Source organism: Panthera leo, chromosome E2 (assembly GCF_018350215.1).
Source record: "Panthera leo isolate Ple1 chromosome E2, P.leo_Ple1_pat1.1, whole genome shotgun sequence".
NCBI classification, from domain to species: domain Eukaryota; kingdom Metazoa; phylum Chordata; class Mammalia; order Carnivora; family Felidae; genus Panthera; species Panthera leo.
The window spans coordinates 14,605,617-14,627,262 of record NC_056693.1 but is presented as its reverse complement, the minus strand read 5'-3'; the positions used below and the strand labels follow the sequence as shown (position 1 = coordinate 14,627,262).

The window sequence follows — 21,646 nt, the reverse complement described above, 5'->3', positions numbered from 1 at the left end:
ATTTTGTATAAATGGGAGTCCTCAAACCCAGCAGATACATAGACCGAATTCAGAAGTTCAGCAAACACACGACAGAAGGAGTCCTTGCATTTCAAAAGGATATTATGGCAGGTAAGCTGGGGCAAGGGCAACAAATGCTTGCAGTGCTAGAGGTTGAGCAGTTGGGCTGTGGACAGGCCGAGGCAAGATGGTGAGACTTTGTGGTAGCATCTTGCCAACACCAAGTGGTCAGTTTTGGGAACCACTGGGTTATACCAACAGGAAGCATTGGAACACATTTTGTAACTGGATTCCACCATTACTGTGTACCGTGAGTTTTTGTTTTTCCATGTTCTTTTAAAAAAATTTTTTTAAAGTGTTTATTTTTGAGAGAGAGAGAGAGACAGAGAGCACAAGGGGGGCAGGGGCAGAGAGAGAGGGAGACAGAATCCGAAGGAGGCCCCAGGTACTGAGCTCTCTGCACAGAGCCTGACGTGGGGCTCAAACTCATGAAATGTGAGATGATGACTTGAGCCGAAGTCAGATGCTTAACCAACTGAGCCACCCAGGTACACCCCACTGTCCTATTTTCAGCAGTGGATACAAGATAGTACTTAATATTTGATCCATATTCCATTTCTTTATTACCTAATAGTGAAATTGAGACTCTTTGCTCTATTTTATTAATTTTTTTATGTATGAATATATATATATATATATATAATATATATATATATATATGAAGAATAAGGGCCCCCTACATAAACAGAATCTCCTATGGAAAATGGATCGAATATTGCTAGATGCCATGGTTTTACATTTATATTTTAAACAATAAAACAACTCCCGCTCTGCACCTATTATACACAGAGGCTGTAATTAACAGACTTGCTTTCTGGATACTCAGTTCTTCCCCAAAGCAAGTGAACTATGGGACCATTTTACTGGTAGAGAAAAGGGGCAAATAATATAAGTGTAGTGATACTCCCAGAGTGAGAGAGCTAATAAATGGGAGAATCAACATTCATTCTCAGGTCACTGAGCTCCATACCTGCTCCTCTCACTGGCCTCATTGATAAATGGCCAAATCAGCTTCAAGATCTCACATGCTGACCGGTGTAGATGGCAGTGACCCTGAGTCTATGGCTGATTAGGGCAACAGAGTCTCAAATACTCTATGAATCATATGAACTCAAATGAATCTAACGTTGATAATCATGTCACTACCCTATGTAATTCCAACTGTCCTCACAGATATATTTTCTTTTTTTTTTTATTTTTTTACATTTCTTTATTTTTGAGAGACAGAGACAGAGCACAAGTGGGGAGGGGCAGAGACAGAAGGAGACAGAATCTGAAACAGGCTCCAGGCTCTGAGCTGTCAGCACAGAGCCCGACGCAGGGCTTGAACTCACAAACTGTGAGATCATGACCTGAGCCGAAGTTGAGCCGAAGCTCAACCAACTGAGCCAGCCAGGCACCCCGAGGAAAGATATATTTTCTCCCACTAGTCTGGTTCATTTTTCTAGGCTATGAGTTTCTAGTATATTCTTTTTTTTTTTTTTTTTTAGCGTAGGTTTATTTATTTATTTATTCATTTTAATTTATTTATTGTTTTTATTTATTCATTGTTACTTATTGGTTAATTTACATCCAAGTTAGTTAGCATATGGTGCAACAATGATTTCAGGAGTAGATTCCTTAATGCCCTTTACCCATTTAGATCATCCCCCCTCCCACAACCCCTTCAGCAACCCTCTGTTTGTTCTCTATGTTTAAGAGTCTCTTATGTTTTGTCCCCCTCCTTGTTTTTATATTATTTTTGCTTCCCTTCCATATGTTCATCTGTTTTGTATCTTAAATTCCTCATATGAGTCAAGTCATAGGATATTTGTCTTTCTCCGACTGACTAATTTCACTTAGCATAACAGCCTCTAGTTCCATCCACGCAGTTGTAAAGGGCAAGATTTCATTCTTTTTGATTCCCGAGTAATACTCCATTGTGTATATATACCACATCTCCTTTATCCATTCATCCTTAGATGGACATTTGAGCTCTTTCCATACTTTGGCTATTGTTGATAGTGCTGCTATAAACATGGGGGTGCATGTGTCCCTTCGAAACAGCACACCTGTATCCCTTGGGTAAATACCCAGTAGTGCAATTGCTGGCTTGTAGGGTAGTTCTATTTTTAATTTTTTGGGGAACCTCCACACTGCTTTCCAGAACTAGTATATTCCTCTAGAACAAGTGGACAGTTAGGACAGTTACTTGCTCTTAAACCAGGCTTGAACCATTTTCGCATAGGGGAAACAATTTCAGTGGTGCAGAGCAATCCCAGCAAGATGGTGAAGAGTGGGTTCCATGAGTCAACTTTTAAATAATTAATTAATTAATTAATTGGAGTTTTCCCTATATTTTTACCTCTTGAATTTTTTAAATGAAATTTATTGTCAAATTGGTTTCCATATAACACCCAGTGCTCATCCCAACAGGTGCCCTCTTCAATGCCCATCACCCACTTTCCCCTCTCCCCCTGTCCCCCATCAACCCTCAGTTTGTTCTCTGTATTTAAGAGTCTCTTATGGTTTTCCTCCCTCCCTCTCTGTTTGTGTCTTTTTTTTCCCCCTTCCCTTCCCCCATGGTCTTCTGTTAAGTTTCCCAGGATCCACATATGAGTGAAAACATCCGGTATCTGTCTTTCTCTGCCTGACTTATTTCACTTAGCATAACACTCTCCCGTTCCATCCCCGTTGCTACAAATGGCCAGATTTCATTCTTTCTCATTGCCAAGTAGTATTTCATTGTATCTATAAACCACATCTTCTTTATCCATTTGAGTCAACTTTTAAGACCAAGCTCTTGGCTCTCGGGTCAGGCTCAGGTAAGAAGTTTATCTTTGAATGTATATATATTTTTTTTAATGAAAGCCTTGTGTCTATTCCTTTTGCAGAAGAGCAAAGGTATGCTCGCCGGAGGCGCACACACTTTAGTGCAGAACAGCTTCAAGCACTGAAACAAGTGTTCGAAGAGACCATGTACCCAGACTGGGTTACCATGATGGAACTTATTTCATCTACTCAGCTAGACGAATCCGTGATAAAGGTATGTCCCTGAGTGTGTGTCTACACAGCACACCTAACCCAGAGCTTCATATACACTTTAGTCATCATGTAATTCCTATTTATTGAACAACTGGTATGTGCGCAGACAGATGTCTTATGGTTTTATTCTTATGACCATCCATTTTATTAGGGAACACTAAGCTCGCAGAGAATCCTCCAAGGATTATAAACATAAGAGCTAGAATTTGAGCCCAGACCTTTCTGACTCCAGACCCATAATGCTACACAGCGATGGATCTCAGATAAGCCCATTGGAGTCAGCTCCTGTTTATGTCTAGATTCTCCCTAATCAGACCATTCGGTCATTTAGATGCCTTGCAACTAAGTTGCCACAGAGTATTCGGGGTATGAGAACCCCCGAATGAATCCCAAAGACACCCCAAGCTAGACTCCCACTCCAAATCCTTGGTCTTCAGAAGTCTGTCTGAAAATGCTGAGCATCCACCAAGACAGAAGCACCTTGCCTTAACCCCTCCTGATCTAGGGTTTGAGTGCTCTGTCATGATCTTACACTCCCTTTGCCTTCTGGAACTCAGGACAGCAGAGGATAGAAGGAAATGTCCCTTGTTCAGATAACTATGAAGAGATGAGACACTAGCCTTCTCATGCCAAAAGAAGCTAATTCCTGAGAAACATGAGGATTTCCCTTTAGACCTGCCCCCCCACCCCCCCTTATTAACCTGCTCACCTCCTCTCTCCCCAGACTTGGTTTAAGAACCAGCGCGTGAAAAGGAAGAAAGAGCAGCAACAAACTGATTCAAATTCGTCACTAAAATCCTCAAGCCAGACGATTTCAATCAAAGAGGAGCAACCTCCCTTACCTGTAACTTCAGCAAACACTCATCCCGGGAGTCCCAGCATTTTGGATGCCTGTGACCATGAACTACCTCAGTCTCCTGATAGCGAGCAATCTGCAGGCGCTGGTCCCTCCAAGTGGAATTCGTCTTGGGATTCTCCACCTCATGATCTCCAACAGATATGTCTGGGGGACCCTGATCCTCCTTGGGCCTCCATTCCCTATGACATAGATCAACTTATACAACTATATGCCTTACCTGGGGATGATGATCTAGATCAGTACCTCTCCCCCAGGTGTCCCAGTTCAGGAGATATGGCTGACATACCCACCCTTATTGGGAAAGATCTATGAACCAAATCCTGACCAACTGAGAGACGTTTCCAAAGGCCTTTCATGGGTCAACGAAGTCTAAATGGACCAGAGCCCAGGAATTTGCCTTTCTCTGTGAGACGAAGGAAATCTAGGATAGCCTGGGTGGTTCAGTCAAGTGTCTGTTGATCTTGGCTCAGGTCATCATCGTGAGTTCAAGCCCTGCATTGGACTCTGTGCTGACAGCATGGAGCTAGCTTGGGATTCTCTTTCTCCCTCTCTTTCTCTCTCTGCCCCTTCCCCCTCATGCGCTCTCTCTCTCTCTCTCTCTCTCTTTTTCTCAAAATAAATCAACTTAAAAAAAAAGAATCTACCTTTAAAAATTTTTTTAGTGTTTATTTTTGAGAGAGAGAGGGAGAGAGAGACAGAGCATGAGCAGGGGAAGGGCAGAGAGAGAGGGAGATACAGAATCTGAGGCAGGCTCCGGGCTCTGAGCTGTCAGCACAGAACCTGATGCTCCATTGCTGAGAGGAACCTGAGGCTCCATTGCTGACAACAGAGAGCCTGATGCAGGGCTCAAACTCGTGAACTGAGACATCGTGACCTGAGCAGAAGTCAGACGCTTAACTGACTGAGACACCCAGGCGCCCCAACAATCTACCTCTTATCATTGCCTGTGTAACTTCTGTACTCTGAGTACCGTCTCAACCAAATTTCAGTATTAAGGGCAGTCATAGGTGCCTTTAGAATGGTAGTAGAAACCAGTTAGTTTTTCTTGGGTGCTAGCTTGTTGCAACTGACCTAGCTCCATGAAAGCACTCCAACTAAAGTCAATGCCATATAGACGAAGCTCTCTTGCACCTGTTCCCCATGGACCATCTTTATCTCTTTAAAAAAGTCACAGGGACATTAGCAAGGTGGTGGACTAGGAGGTCGCAGCACTTGTGTCTCCACAAAACAATGATTTAACAACTAACTACTCACTGATGAAAATATCTCAGAGAGGGCTCTGGAGTATAAGCAAGAAGCACAGCAACCCAGGGGAACATAAAACCTGAGGCCTCATAGAAAAGCATAGGAGGCATTTTACCTTATCTCATCCCCAGTTCTACAGAGTTTGTTGCCAAAGAGGCATCTCCTTGGCTGTGATGCACTTACCCCTGACCCTCTCCACCCATCCCACTTCAGAAGAAAAAGAGAGTAGGGAGACTCCAGCAGCTTTCACCACGAGGATTCAAGTGGCCCGTGTGGCCCTCAGGGACACCTGCAAATTTTGCTACTGAGGACTCACCCAGTGTTCACCCATGCTGATCCCAGCTGATGGAGTTGCCTAGAGTCCGTGCCCCCAAGCCCGTGTTGGAAGAGGTTATAGAAAGGATAAGACTGCTGGTTGACCCATGAGCTGGACATTGACAATCAGAGGCTCCTTACCCCCTCCCCTGTCCCTGGAACATGCATTCCACTTGACTTTCCCCACAGCCAGTGTAAATTCCCTCATTATTAAACCTGCTATTTACCAATCTGGAGTAGTCTGCCTCTTCTGTCTTTCCTTGCCCTCTGTACGGTGGCCGGTTTCAAATCATATCTGGCAAGCTCCTGGGTAGCTTGCAAACCAACAACCCCTGGAACAGGAGCTGACACTTCAGCCCCATCCACACTGGCCCTGACCTACCACATGAACACCCACATCCTTGCTGGTTAGGTGCTTATTAAGAAATGCGATGAGGGGCGCCTGCGTGGCTCAGTCAGTCGAGCGTCCGACTTTGGCTCAGGTCATGATCTCACAGATCGTGAGTTCGAGCCCCATCAGGCTCTCTGTTGTCAGCAATGGAGCCTGCTTCAGATCCTTTGTCCCCTTCTCTTTCTGCCCCTGCCCCACTTGCTTTCTGTCTCTCAAAAATAAACATTAAAAAAAAGAAAAAGAAATGGGATGAATAAAATGGATATTGATGGAGTTCAAACAAAGATTTTAGTATAGTACTACCCAAGATTGGGCAGGCCAAAAGGACCCCCTACTGGCCTCCCAACATTAAAGAGCCCCAAACAAGTTTGTTCTATTTACCTTAGTTTGGAGAAATTTTAAAAGCCAAGAGTCAAAGATGATAATGAGAAACCTGCCTTGCAATCGCCTCAGGCAATAATTAGGCAGATTAATCAAGATGAAGATTGACAAAAAGGTCTCTTGGCTCAACCTCTTCCTGGAAGCCCAAAGTTAAAATGGTTAGGGGGGTGGAGGAGTTCCCAGACCTCGTTGACATGGGTACGAAAATCCATCCGATGCAGGCTACAATCAGACTGAGAGAACGTGAAGATACAAGGGTTGGTGGGATTATGGTCGTCGAAATGTTTCAACAGGATTCCTCCACAATGGTGGTGTTTCTCACCTGGTTGTGTTATGGGGTGGACGTTGTGTCTGAGCGGGGAATGATTCTCCTACCTCATACTGTAAACCAGAAAGCATGTGAGTCTGCCCTTCCAGCCACAATATTCACTGGATGTGGTAAATCCGGAACCAGTAAGATTGCCCGAGACCACACAGTGAGGAATGGAAGGCTGAGTGCCGGTAGTACAAATTCTCTGTGCAATTGCCCTATGTGGAGTGTAGACTGGACCTCCTGGCAAAAGCCTGTGAGCATCTCTCAGTAATGACAACTGGGGCTCTGGACCAGAGGATTCCCATTTCAGAAGAAAGCTTGCTATCCCTATGAGTTTGCTATTGGAACAGCGGAAACTGTCCTTCTCACTAATGGACCTTCTGGTTTCTAGAAACCAGAAATACCCATAATGTCTTGGGTGATGTTGGAGAGATGTTTTACTGGGGATGTCAGTACCCACAAGAGTTCCATAATAAAATGGAAATAATTTATACGGGATCTTGCTGCCTGGGGGACATGAGAGAGCCTCTTTTCTTCTAGGAGAGACTTTGGAGCCATGAGAGGAGCCACCGGACTCTAGTGTCACTTGGACAGTGCCTGTGAACAGCTCTCAACTGTGGACCAAAGTTCCAAGGTGAGTGGAGAGCATCCTGTTTGGAAGACAGCCTCTCTGACTGAAGAAAGTTAAAAAAAAGTCAGCTCACTGGGCTGAACTGCATGGTGTTTTCCTAGCATGACGGAAGATTTGAACGGTAGAATAGGCCCCTGCCCATGGGCAGTGGCCAATGGCTTGGCCGTACAGTCAGAAGAGCAATGGAAACCTCCCCTAATCAAGGGATGCCCATAGGGGGAACGGCCTAGAGAAATCACTATGGGAATCTGAGGGGTTCATAAAAGTAGGACACGTTGTTGTGCATCAGAAGAATCCCTTTCCAGATTTGGAAGGTGATCGGATTCAACAAGCGAATATTGCTGTATGCTTGCTTCTAGTGGTCATGCAATAAGTGGATATTTCTTTTTTCTTTTTCTTTTTAAATGTTTATTTATTTATTTATTTATTTATTTATTTATTTAGATACCAGGGGAAGGGCAGAGAGAGAGAGGGAGAGAGAGAAGCCCAAGCAGGCTCCCTGCTGTGAGCGCAGAGCTCTACGTGGGACTTGATCCCACAAACTGTGAGATCATGACCTGAGCCAAAATCAAGCGTTGGGCACTCAACCGACCGAGCCACCCAGGGCGCCTGGATGAATGGATATTTCTACAACAATGCCGATGTGGGCTAGATCTAGACCCATTCCCCTTGTACCCTCTGGGCACAAAACGCCAATAAGAGCTGTTTTATCTGCCTACAAGAGCCTGCAGATGTTTATATGGCAGATTCCCTGGTGGTCCGGACCTGGTGGTAGCTGGCAAGTGAGACTGATGCTGGGAGCCCTGAGGAGGTCGGGGAGGGGGACTACAGATGAGATCTGACAGGAATAGACACTGCCTCTGGACCGGGTTTGCCTACCCCGTGGCAGAAGGACACGCTCATGTTCCTGAAACCCAAGTTCGGCTGCCCATCAAGAGATGAGCTTTTATTGGAAAGGAATATGAGCTTTATTCGGGAGGCTGGCCACCTGGGGAGAAGGCAGACTCTTGTCCAAAGGCCAACTCCCAGGTTTCCGCCTGGCCCAGAGATTTTTAAAGGGGTTAAGGGAATGCAGCGGTCTGTGACATTTCTTGATTACATGTGGACTCGATGATGCCAGCTACAGAGTTATCTCAGAGCTTGGAAGTTGTGCAAGAAGTTCGAGTTCCTTGGTGCCTGGAGTTTGGGCGGGTTGTGCAAGAAGGTTTGGTTCTCTGGTACCTGGGGGTCATTGGAGAATACTCTGCTCTTTCCGAAAAGGAGGGCAAAGTCTACAGGGGAGCAGAGGGAGGTCAGTAAAGTCATTCGTGTGACCTTGAAAAAGAAAAACATTTTGCTAAAAGATTGCTGGGCTCATCAGAAAGCTAAGGGGACTTCAAATCGACTTGCTTGGCCTCTGTGGCCTGGGGACATTTTGGCCCTTTATTCCCCAAGGCCAGCGGTCTGCATATCTCAAAGAAAGCAAATTAATTCTGTCACAAATCAAGGGCCTTAAGTCGGCAAGCAAGGAGTGCTTTAACTTGAAGCAGGCTAACCCTCAGGGCACCGTAGAGAACTAGAAGATTGCACCAGTGTGGACAGATGACTGTCATTTCTTCAGATGAGGGACACACTCTACAGCCCACAGTGTCTGACAATGTGCAGAGAGAGCTCTTCCCCAGAGCACTAGCGGGATGGAGAATTGGAATGAGCAATTTGGACACTGGTTGTCCAAAATTCGGAGGTGCATGCTTTCCATAAAAGCATGAAAAACTGGTTCGCACGCCTTCATGAGTGTGTTCTCAGACTCCACATGAGCTGGGCTAAAGGAGCGTCCCCACTGGATGGAGCCCTCCGCTTTTCTGTGGATCTGGGGAAAGGGGGTGGGGGAGGGGACTGATGTACTTTCTTCTCTATATCACCTCTACGGTTTGTACCCTACCTGACGCCGCAGTCACAGGACCTGGGCTACCACACCAGAAGCCGGGAAGAGGATGATTCCTCGCTAAGAACCTCTGTATTTTTAAACCTTATGTCAGAATTCCCAAGGGCCTGATGAGATGGGTTGTGCCCTCACGGCATCTGGCAAGACTGGGGTTAACAGCAGACGCAACTGTATTGCCTGGTGGGGGAGACCGCCCGCTGGAGGGGTGGGCTTGGGGAAGGGACTCGTTCTTCTGCCTGCAGTCCAGACCAGTATGGTGGCCAAACTCAAGGTGCCTTCCAAGGGTGGAAAAGTTTGGGCATAAAAGGAAAAAGAAGGAATAGCAGCTGAGGGTAAAGGAGTGAATACACAGGTTATGCAATGAGGGAGAGACTCAACGTTGCATTAACACCTTGGAAGAGGCTCAGCACGAGAGAGGATACTGTCTCTTAGCTCAACTGTACCAGATGCCTGACTGGGTGAAGCCAAGAGTGTGTCTGCTTTTGGAACCTTGACAAGACCAAATGGCAGCTTCAAACCTGAGTAGCTTTGCCCTGGAGACACACACACATATATATATATATATATATATATATATATATATATGTATATATATATATATATATCCTGTTTTTTTTTGTTTTTTGTTTTTTTTTTTTGAGAGAGAGAGAATCTCAAGCAGGCTCGATGCAGGGCTCGATCCCATGACCTTGGGATCATGACCTGAGCCAAAATAAAAAATCAGATGCTCAACCGAGCTACCCAGGTGCCCTGACACACACACACACACACACACACACACACACACACACATATATATATTCGACTGGATTAATGGCTGAAATGGGACCCTAGTAATGTGCTAGTATCCTTTGACTTTTATAATCAATTTGCTTTAAGAGATCTGTATCCGAAGGTCAGGGGGTAGACTGTGATATTGTGATACCTGTGAAAAGTACAATAAGAAAGTACAGTTGACCCCTGGACGATACGGGCCTTAGCGGTGCCAACCCCCACGCAGTTGAAAACCTGTGTATAATTTTTGACTCCCTCCAAAATGTAACTAGTAATAACCTACTGTTGACCGGAAGCCTTACGTATAACATAAACCCTTTGTTAACACGTATTCTGTATATGTGGAATATACTGTATTCTTACAATAAAGTAAACTGGAAAAAAAAGAAAGTGTTATTAAGAAAATCATAATGGGGCGCCTGGGTGGCTCAGTCGGTTGAGTGTCCGACTTCGGCTCAGGTCACGATCTCGCGGTCTGTGAGTTCGAGCCCTGCGTCAGGCTCTGGGCTGATGGCCTCTCTCTCTGCCCCTGCCCCGTTCATGCCCTGTCTCTCTCTGTCTCAAAAATAAATAAATGTTAAAACAAAAATTAAAAAAAAAAAGAAAATCATAATGAAGAGAAAAGGCATTTACAGCACTGGACATATATTTTATGAAAAAATCAGCTTATAAGTGGATCCACGCAGATCAAAACCAGGTTATTCAAGGGGCAACTGTATATGTTAGCCTTCCCCCTCAGTTCCTGGCTCACAGCATTCAAAATCCTGTAATTTCACCAGTGGTTAGAGCCTTAGGGGCACGTCTTTTGTCCTAATATTTGGATTTTGTGCTTGGTTCCTGATACAGCCCCAGTGCACTGAAGGTGAAATGAGTGTTTTGTTCAAAACAAGCCCTTTTCACCTGAGCGGCTCAGTCGGTTGAGCCTCCGACTTTAGCTCAGGTCATGATCTCATGGTTTGTGAGTTTGAGCCCCACATGGGGCTCCCCGCTGTCAGCGCAGAGCCCGCTTCGGATCCTCTGTTCCCTTCTCTCTCTGCCCCTCCCCTGCATGCTCTCTCTCTCAAAAATAAACATTTTTTTAAAAAGCCCTTTTCTTTTCAACCAGACTGAGTTTATGTTAATGAGGTGACTTTTGGGAAACTGGGGGGTGGGGAAGGGACGGTTGCCAGGGAACCAATCCTGGGATCAGAGGGTTGGAATTTCCAGCCCCACAACTTGACGTCTAGCGGGTGGAGAGGGGCTGGAGGTTAAGTTGATTGCTAATGGTCAGTGAGTTCACCAATCATGCCTACATAATGAAGCTTCTATAAAAATCCTAAATGACAGGGTTCGGAGAGCTTCTGGGTTGGTTAACAACAACACATCCGTGTGCCAGAAGGATGAAGCATCCCAAACTCCACAGGGACAGCAGCTCCTGTGTCAGGACCCTTCTGGACGTGGCCCTATGTGTCTCTTCATTTACTGTTCATTCACATCTTTAATAACCATTTAATTCTTCCCCCTCCCCCCCCTTTTTTTTTAAAGTAAACTCTACGCCCAACGTGGGGCTTGACCTCACAACCATGAGATCAAGAGTCACATGCTCTACCGACTAAGCCAGCCAGGGGCCCCAATAACCTTTTTAATAAATGGTAATCTAATAAGTAAACCGTTGACCTGGGTTTTGTGAGCAGTTCTAGCAAATAATCGAACCCACGGAGGGAGACTGGGAATCCCTGACTTCTAGCTGGTTGGTCAGAAGCACAGGTGACAATTTGTACTTGAAGTTGGAGCTGGACGTGGGGGACAGTCTTGTAGGACCGAGACCTTTCCCTGTGGGATCTGATGCTACGACAGGTAGATAATGTCCGAACTGTGTTAAATTGTAGGACACCCGGCCGGGGTCTGAGAAGTGCTCGGTGTGGGAAAACCCACATACATCTGGGGTCAGACGCGGAGTATTGAGAGCAGAGGAGAAACAGAAGAGTTTTTCTTCGCTATCATCTATGTAGAAAATAACCCAGCGACAAATGTTTAGAATTAATAAACAAATTCAGTCGAGTTGCGGGATAGAACATCAACACACAGAAATTAGTCACGTTTCTACACACAGGCAGGGCACTATCTGAAAAGAACGTAAGAAAGCAACCCCACTCACAACAGCAACAAAAGAATAAAACGTTTAGGAATACACTTAACCAAACAGGTGAAAGACTTACACCGAAGCGGGCTCCGTGCTGACAGCAGCGAGCCCGATGCCGAGCTTGAACTCACCAACCCTGAGATTATGACCCGAGCTGCAGTCGGACGCTCAACCCACTCAGGCGCCCACGAACAATTTTTTAAGGTTAAGCAAAAACCCAAGGTATTTTTTAAACTGGGTGGTGATACACGCGTGTTCGTCTTATTATTCTGCTGTAAGAACAGTGAAGAAAAATAAAACATTAAAAAGTGGGGGCGGGGGGTGGTGGGGAGAGACCTTTAACCAATTCCCTGCGTGTGACGGGGGTGTCTGTCCTTGGACGAATTGGAAGCTGCGTCTTATACCGCGGGCAAGCAGAGGTCCTGGTGGTGGAACCCTGACTCGGTAGTGTGACCCTGGAGGGCACCGAGCAAGGTCCTGAGAGTTTGAGATAATAGGTGTAGCCAAGATTTGGGCGCCGCCTGGGTGGAGGCCGCGTTGCCTAACTCTAGGGTCACTACCCACATTTGAGCTCCAGAGGGCGCCAGACGCACATAACATGCCAGATGGTGCTCCGTGATGGTGCGGTCCTCCATTCCCTCTGCGGGCGGGCAGCACTCCTCCACCCCATTTACAGGGACCGCTGCTTCCCAGGTCTACGAACTGGTCGGTCAACCCAAGTGGGCGTGTGTTTAGCCACTGCGACCCGCTTTGCCTGAGGACGTTCTCTCCAAGTTTACGGGAGTGTTTCCAGCAATGTCAATCAGGACTTAAGACCCCACCCCTTATCCTTGCCGCCCAATCAGGATCGACAACAGCTGGCTCCTTACAGGCACCAACAGAGCAGAGGATATTTTATACTCCCCAAAATATACACAAGCAAACAAATGAAAATAGGGTTTCTCCATGGAAATATTAATGAAAATAAGTAGAAAGTCTGAATTACCAATAACCAAAGAAGTAACAGAGGAAGTAAAAGGTCTACACTCTAAGATTGACATTAGATGATTTATAGCCAGTTCTACCATATAGTGAGACAAAGAATTGCTAGGATTAGAAAGTGGTCCAGAGAATAGAAAAAGGAAGGAACGCTACCAAAATCTTTTGAGGGGCACCCAGGTGGTTCAGTTGGTTGGCTTTCCATTACTGATCTCTGCTTAGGTCATGATCTCATGGTCGGTCACATGGAGCCCCGCGATGGGCTCTGTGCTGACAGTGCAGAGCCTGCTTGGGATTTTTCTCCCTCTCCCTGCCCCCCCCCCCCCCCCCTGCGCGCGCGCACACACACACACACACACACACACACGGTCTCAAAAGAAATAAATAAACTAAAAAAAATCTTTTGGGGTGCCTGGGTGGCTCAGTTGGTTAAGCGTCCAACTTTGGCTCAGGTCATGGTCCTGTGGTTTGTGGGTTCAAGTCCCGTGTCAGGCTCTGTGCTGACAGCTTGGAGCCTGGAGCCTGCTTCGGATTCTGTGTCTTCCTCTCTCTCTGCCCCTCCCCTGCTCTCTCTCTCAAAAATAAATTAAAAAAAATTTTTTAAAAATTACAAAAAATCTTTTGAATGGTTGGCACAATTCCCTTAGCAAACCTAGAGAAACAATAAAAAACTAGGCAAATGGCACTCATAAAACAGAAGGAAAAATTCCAAGTCAAATATGAACCAATTGAACTCAGCGATGTTTTAAGACAGTAATTCATAAGAAATGATAGGGATGCTGTCAGAAATACAGAAATATCTCAACATTACAAACTGTGCTAGTGCATCCCGGCTCACTCACAGGTTAAAGATGAAATAATATGTGATCATCTCAAAAGGCATAGAAATGTTGCAAATTCATGGGACAAGCCCACCATCCTAGCACTTCCTCCCTCTGCCTTTCCTCCAGCTTCCTCCAGCCAGGAAGCCGGAGCACAAATTCACCATTCCTTACAGCGTGGAGAAGAAAGAGCTAGAACAGTGAGGAGAGTCAGAACCCTCAACTACCTTAAGGGCAGCCTGCAAAACAGGGAGAGCTGCAGAGATGGGAGACAAGGGAGAGAGAGAAAGAGGGAGGTGGAGAGAAGTGGGGGTGGGGGGACACTGGGAAAGTGATTGAGGCAGAGAGGGAAATATAGAGACGGGGGGGCGGGGAGATGAGGGTTAGATGGAGGGAGACTGAGGGGCAGAGAACCTTAGAGACATTTCCTCATCTGAAAACCATCACAGTGGGGCACCTGGGTGCCTCAGTCGGTTAAGCATCCAACTTCAGCTCAGATCATGATCTCGTGGGTTCGTGAGTTTGAGCCCTGTATTGAGTTCTGTGCTGATGGCTCAGGGCCTGGAGCCTGCTTTGGATTCTGTGTCTCCCCCCTCTCTCTCTGCCCCTCCCCTGCCTATGTTCTGTTTCTCTCTCTCTCTTTCTCTCTCTCTCTCTCTCTCTCTCTCTCTCAAAAATAAACATTAAGAAGAATTAAAAGTTTGAAAACCATCACAGTGATGTTCAATCAGTGGTGAACTCGGTTAAGAGTTCAATCAGTGGTGTCTACATGATTTTATTAATTCTGAGCCCCTCTGTTTTTTCACCTTGCAAGATCTCTACAAATCGGGTTTAATCCTGTAATTGAGAGCATCTTATAGTTAGTTGCTCTCCACTGGACAGCAGTCCTGATGTATCCCATAATGTTTCAGCACATATCACTTAAAAACCATTTGAAAAAGGAATACAAATCCCAGTTCTTGTCCAGTAGCCCTGTCATTGACACAGTGAAAGGAAGAAAGTTGAGCGCTTTTCTAAGAAATGCTCCGTCAACAACACTCTTGATTTCACAAGGACGATGTTTACGGGGAAGCACAAACATCAAGAACTCTTAAGTCAGAAAATAAGTCAGAAGATGAGAAAATGAGTCAAAATGTCTGCATTGATGGACGGATAGATGGATAGCTGTGTATAAATCAGGTGTAAAAAAATATATACACATATGAATGGTAAATCTAGGTTGATATTATGTTCCCTATAAAATTCTTTCAGGGGCGCCTGGGTGGCTTGGTCGGTTAAGCATCCGACTTCGGCTCAGGTCATGATCTCACGGTCCGTGAGTTTGAGCCCCGCGTCGGGCTCTGTGCTGACAGCTCAGAGCCTGGAGCCTGTTTCAGATTCTGTGTCTCCCTCTCTCTCTGCCCCTCCCCTGTTCATGCTCTCTCTCTGTCTCAAAAATAAATAAACGTTAAAAAATTTTTTTTAAAAATTCTTTCAAATTCACTGTATGTTTAACAATTTTCACAGTAAAATTTTGGGGGAAAATGATGGAGAAATCAGATTCTGAGCATGAGGAAGTTGTAGATATACCTTAACCAATTAATTATGCTTGTATTTTCCATTGTAGACAACAAAGAGCGATCTGTTAAAAAAAATCTTTTTCGGGGCATCTGGGTGGCTCAGTCGGTTGAGCGTCTGACTTCGGCTCAGGTCATGATCTCACAGTCCGTGGGTTCCAGCCCCGCATCAGGCTCTGTGCTGACGGCTTGCTCAGGGCCTGGAGCCTTCTTCAGATTCTGTATATCCTTCTCTCTCTGCCCCTCCGCCGCTCATGCTTTGTCTCACTCTGTTTCTCAAAAATAAATAAATAATTTAAAAAATAAAAAATCTTTTTCTTTTTTTTTAATTTTTTTTTTTTTACGTTTATTTATTTTTGAGACAGAGAGAGACAGAGCATGAACGGGGGAGGGGCAGAGAGAGAGGGAAACACAGAATCGGAAGCAGGCTCCAGGCTCTGAGCCATCAGCCCAGAGCCCGACGCGGCGCTCGAACTCACGGACTGCGAGATCGTGACCTGAGCTGAAGTCGGACGCTTAACCGACTGAGCCACCCAGGCGCCCCCCCCCCCCCAAAAATCTTTTTCTAGGGGGTGCCTGGCTGGCTCCGCCGGTGGAGCTTGCGACTCTTGATCTTGGGGTTGTGAGTTCGAGCCCCGTGTTGGGTGTGGAGATTACTTAAAAAAGTAAAATCTTAAAAAAATTTTTTCTAAATAAATCTAAAAGTGCTCTTTTAGTAAATATATGCTAAATACTGTAGGTGATAACAACGCATTGTGTCAGCATAACTGCTAGCAATTTTTCTTTCCTAGTGGTAAATAGGGCAATGCTGTATTTTATAATACAAGGCATCTTCAGTTTGATCAAATACGGCATATTATTTTGTAATCAAAACAAATGTTAAACCCAGTAGCAACAAGTACACCCAGGGCTGAGATCTTGAGATGAGGTTAAAAATTGTTGGTTTTGAGATAAGCACTGGGTGTCATATGTAAGTTATGAATCACTGTATTCTATTCCTGAATCCAAGACTACACGGTATGTTAACTAACTTGAGAATGAATATATATGTGTATATATATATATATATATATATATATATATATATATATACACATATATTGAGAATGAATATACATATATATTCATATACATATATATTCATTGGTTTTGCTTTTCATTATATTCTTCAGTACCTTAAAATTTTTGCCATTTTTTTGTTTTGTCTTATTAAAAAAAATTAAATCCTGCCTATTTCTGTTTCTGGATAGTGGAAATATCCAGCTCTCTTGGAACAGAACTTCTGTCTTCTGGAGGTCATGAGAATGACTCCTTAGTCACACAAATGTAAAGCAAGTATTCACCCCTACTGGTATTTCTCACTTTTTATATTCGATGTGTCTCACATCCTTTTTCCTCCTCTATTCTTCCTCAACTGCTTTCTCTTACATTGTGTTAATTTTAATAAAATTTCCAATGTTTATTTGTTTTTGAGAGACAGACAGAGCATGAGCAGGGGAGGGGCAGAGGGAGAGAGGGAGCCACAGAACTCGAAGTGGGCTCCAGGCTCTGTGCTGTCAGCTCCACTGCGGGGCTCGAACTCACGAACTGTCAGATCATGGCCTGAGCTGAAATCAAGAGTCGAATGCTTAACCAACTGAGCCACCCAGATGCCCCTAGAATATATTTCTTAACATAGTTCTTAGAGTAATTTTTCTCCTTATTCTCCTCTCCTCTTGGTGCTCCCATTATGTGTATATTGCTTGACTTAATGGTGTCCTGCATTTTTCTGGGGCTCTCTGTTCATTTTTTTTTCATTCTTTTTTCTCTCCATTCTTTGAAATGCATGATATCTATCTTCATTTGCTAATTCTTTCTTCTGTCAGTTCAGATCTACTGGTGAGCCCCTCTAGTGAGTTTTCATTTCAGTTATTGTACTTTTCAGCTCCAGGTTTCTTTTTTTTTTTTTTTTTTTTTTTAATTTTTTTATTTTTGGGACAGAGAGAGACAGAGCATGAACGGGGGAGGGGCAGAGAGAGAGGGAGACACAGAATCGGAAACAGGCTCCAGGCTCCGAGCCATCAGCCCAGAGCCTGACGCGGGGCTCGAACTCACGGACCGCGAGATCATGACCTGGCTGAAGTCGGACGCTTAACCGACTGCGCCACCCAGGCGCCCCATCAGCTCCAGGTTTCCATTTGGCTCTATTTTATAATGCCCAACTCTTTTTTTTTTTAATGTTTATTTTTGAGAGCGAGAGAGTGAGCAGGAGAGGGGCAGAGAGAGAGGGAGACACAGAATCCAAAGCAGGCTCCCAGCTCTGAGCTATCTATCAGCACAGAGCCTGATGCGGGACTCGAACTCACGGACCGTGAGATCATGACCTGAGCCGAAGTTGGACACTTAACTGAGCCACCCAGGCGCCCCTGTAATGTCTAACTCTTAACTGATATTTTCAATTTGGTAAGTCATTATTGTCTAACTTCCCTTTACTTTTAAAATCATGATTCCTCTTGGTTATTTGAACATATGCTATTTTGAAGGCTTTGTCTGTTAAATCCAATTTCTGTTTATTCTCATAGGCAGTTTCTGTTGCCTGCTGTTTAGGGGTCATACTTCCCTGTCTTACAGAACCCTTACCACGCTTCCTTCCTAACTAGCACTGTCCCATAGAACATTCTGCAATAATAGACATGTTCTCTACGTGCACTGTCCAGTATGATACACACCAGCCTAACGTAGCCACCGAGCACTTAAAATGTGGCCAGTGTTACTGAGGAATTGAATTTTTCTTTTTCTTTTTTGAGGAAATGAATTTTAAAATTTTATTTCATTTTATTAATTTAAATCTAAATAGCCGTATGTGACTAGTGGCTACCTTCTTGGACAGGGAAGTTCTAGACCATGCTGAGTACCCAATTCTCTAGAATCCCCTAGCCAAGTGTTCCTGAACCTTCCAGCACCTGTATGTGCCTCTTCCCAGCCCACCTGGCCCCTGACACCCAGGCCAGGTCATGCTGGTCTGCACGCCTCTAGATCCAAGGGGTGGGCAAGAGGTGGTCTGGGAGATGGACCACATTTTCATATGGAGATGAGGGTGTCCACATAAATGCATGGATGACCCCTCAAGGATTCAGGATGTGGACAGAAGTGGGAAGAGATGGGTGTGAACCCATGTGCCTCCATTTGTACTTTTGGTCCAGGATTGACAAGTGTCAGGGATGATTTTGACCGGCTATGTCCCATTTCTTACCTGTGTAGTGGCTACGTGTGTGCTCACTGTATAATTTTTTCAACTATATATAGATATAGATATGTATAAATGTGCAAGTATGTGTGTACAAAGATATACGATATCCTATGTAGTATTATATATAATGTAAATACAGTATACATATGTATATGTGTTTATATATGTATAGTGTATATATATAGTACTATGTATACAATATATACAATTTAAAAAATGATTTAAAAATTTTACAACTGTTAGCTCTTCTCATGACATAAAGCCTTGTACGATCGGTCTCTCTCTGCCCTGATCTGCCACCCTCCCCTTCGTGCTCAGCTCCAGCGGCACTGACCTCCTTTCTCCAGCTAGCAGGCCACGTTACGGAGGAGTTTGGCCGAGGGGGCTCGATTGGTCCTGTCTTTATTTTGTAATTTTTAATTCTGTAAAAATTTGAGTACAGCTGACACACAATGTGACATTAGTCTCAGGTGCCTGGCCCTGCCTTTATTTTTTAAAATTTAGTTATTTTTCGATGTTTAGTTTTGCCAGAGGCGGAGAGAGCGCAAGCGAGGGGAGGGGCAGAGAGAGAGAGAGGGAGAGGGAGAGGGTCCAAAGCGGGCTCCGCGCTGACAGCAGCGAGCCCCATGTGGGGCTTGAACTCAGGAACCGTGAGCTCATGACCTGAGCCGAAGTCAGATGCCCAACCAACCGAGCCACCCGGGCGCCCCCGGCGCTGCCTTGAAAGCCCTTTGTGTTGGCAAAGCAAAGAAATGTCTGTGATGGGGGTTGGGTGAGTGGGAGTGGTCGAGGCTGGCGTGGACAGACAGCCGGACAGCTGTCAGGAGTGATGTGGCCCCTTCCCCGGGGTTGGGAGGAAAGGTGTCTGCTTATGTAAGAAAGCTGGAGACTGTTCTGAAGGCCGCCAAAAAAGGAACAGTTGTGGTGGATGGAACCATCAATCAGGTGCCCTGAACAGGTGGAGCCTGGGGCCACTCTCAGCGGAAAGCTGGGCTCGGAGCTCCAATTACCAGCACAGAGAATCCAACTGTCCAGACTGGTGCCAGAGGGGAGGGAGAGGGGGGGACAGAGGCCTGAGTCAGCGGAAAGAGCGATTCCAGAGCACCTGAGGTGACTGCAGAAGCACCAGAGAGGGAGCTGGAGACCGGCAACGGTGACATCTAAGTCAGCGGTTCTCAAAGTAGGGTCCCCGGGACCGGCAGCATCAGTTCGGCCTGAGAACTCGTTCAAAATGCAAATTCCCAGGCTCCCTTTAACGAGAGGCAAGAAACTCCGAGGGGAGGGGAAGGCCCAGCAATCGATGTCTCAACAAGCCCGCCAAGGTGATTCTAATGCGCGACCAAGTCTGAAAACCACCGATCTCACTTTAACGAGCATGGACGGGGTGCCAGGCATTCTTCCGGGTGACTTACCTCTAGTAACACACCGGTCCACACAACAGCATTACAAAATCGGAGGGGCGCCTGGGTGGCTCGGTTAAGCGTCCAACTTCGGCTCAGGTCGTGATCTCACGGCTGGTGAGTTCGAGCCCCGCGTCAGGCTCGCTGCTGTCATCATAGAGCCCGCTTTGGAATCTCTGCCTCCCACCCCCCCCCCCCCCGCCCTCCCCGCCCCTCCCCTGCCTGTGCTCTCTCTCTCAAAAATAAACAAATATTAAAAAAATAAAAAAAGAGTGACCGGTGGATCCTCACTTAGGAATGACTGATCCAGATCATTAAAGGAGGCTGAGAATTATCTTGGGGTGCCTGCGTGGCTCAGTCGGTTGAGCACTGGACTTCGGCTCAGGTCATAATCTCACGGTTCGTGAGTTCGAGCCCCACACCGGGCTCCACTGCTTCATCGCTGTCAGCGCAGAGCCTGGCTTTGGATCTTCTGTCCTCCCCATCCCCCCCCCCCCCCCATACCTCCCCTGTTCACACACTCTCTCTCTAAAATAAAATAAACATTAAAAAAATAGGAGGTGCATCATTTTACAGGTGGAAAAGGTGAAGCAGGATCATCGCCGTATTTCCCGTAAACTCAGAGCCAGAGGTAGAGACGCAGCTTGAACCTCAAGCGGGGGCCCTCTCTGCTCCACCCGCTTCAGCACGCAGCCCCTGGAGGGCTTCTAAGACACTTGCTGGAGCCCACTCCAGAGCTGGTGGTTCCCTAAAGACGGATCCAAGAATGTGCACTTCTCACGAGGCCCTGGGCGATGCTGAGGCTCCTGGTCCAGATTCCACACTAGGAAAAGCGAGGGTACTGCCTTTCCCACGTGAGGGCGGAGTCCAGCAAATGGAAATGTCCACCGGGGCTCCGTGAGAAAATGACGTGCGCAGCCGCTTTTGCCGGGACTCTTTTGGCCACAAATGACAGAAAACCCCAATTCAAACTGGCTTAAGTATGAAAGATACTTATAGGCTCACGTAACTGAAACGGGTTAAGTTTGCCGTGGACCCGGGGCCAAGGAGGTAGGTGGTCTGGATTCTCTCTTACTCTCTCCAGCACTCACTCTGCCTTCCTGTGTTGTCTTCATTTGCAGGCGAGCTTGCCTCTCACACTGGCGCCCAGCTGCTCTAGCCTTAGATTCCACAGCAGGAACCACATCACAAAAGGAGATAGATCCCCTTTCTTCCTATCTCAGCCCCCCCCCGGGCTCTCACCGGCCAGGCCAGGGCCACCAACCCACTGCTGAACAATCATTGTGGGCAGGGAGGTGGAAGATTCTCACGATCAGGCCTGGGTTACGGGCTCGTCCCCAGAGAGATGGGCTCAGCTGCATCCAAAACATAGACCGACAGCGTGTGTGTGTGTGTGTGTGTGTGTGTGTGTGTGTGTGTCTATGAGAATTCGGGGTAACCAGAAAAGGGAATGGAGGCTGGACAGACCAATATAACCAATGTCTACTACACCACCCTCAAAGGACAGGGTGCCGGAAAGCCAAAATGTGTACCTACTCCTTAAAACTCCCTTAAGATGGGCCCAAGCACAGAGATCGTGGTAAAAGAGAAAACCCAGAAGTTGATGCACTTTACTATTTCATT

At 46.0% G+C, this 21,646-nt stretch overlaps 1 protein-coding gene and 1 long non-coding RNA gene across 2 annotated transcripts; one reads left to right on the top strand and one right to left on the bottom strand.

Annotated features, from left to right (window-relative positions):
- The first annotated feature begins 104 nt into the window (after positions 1-104).
- Positions 105-4,274, top strand: LEUTX (leucine twenty homeobox). Its single transcript, XM_042920367.1, has 3 exons — positions 105-111; positions 2,769-3,085; positions 3,809-4,274. The coding sequence occupies exons 1-3, from the start codon at positions 105-107 to the stop codon at positions 4,253-4,255; spliced, it is 771 nt and encodes a 256-aa protein (XP_042776301.1). The 3' UTR covers positions 4,256-4,274.
- Positions 4,275-8,127: 3,853 nt separating this feature from the next.
- LOC122208710 lies at positions 8,128-20,100 on the bottom strand. Its single transcript, XR_006197335.1, has 2 exons — positions 20,036-20,100; positions 8,128-8,490 (listed from the first exon to the last, which is right to left on the bottom strand). It is a non-coding gene; the product is annotated as an uncharacterized LOC122208710 (long non-coding RNA).
- Between the last annotated feature and the right edge of the window lie 1,546 nt (positions 20,101-21,646).

Coding starts and splice junctions, on each gene's coding strand:
- LEUTX (XM_042920367.1), top strand. Junction 3,086..3,808: donor TAGACGAATCCGTGATAAAG/GTATGTCCCTGA, acceptor CTCTCTCCCCAG/ACTTGGTTTAAGAACCAGCG.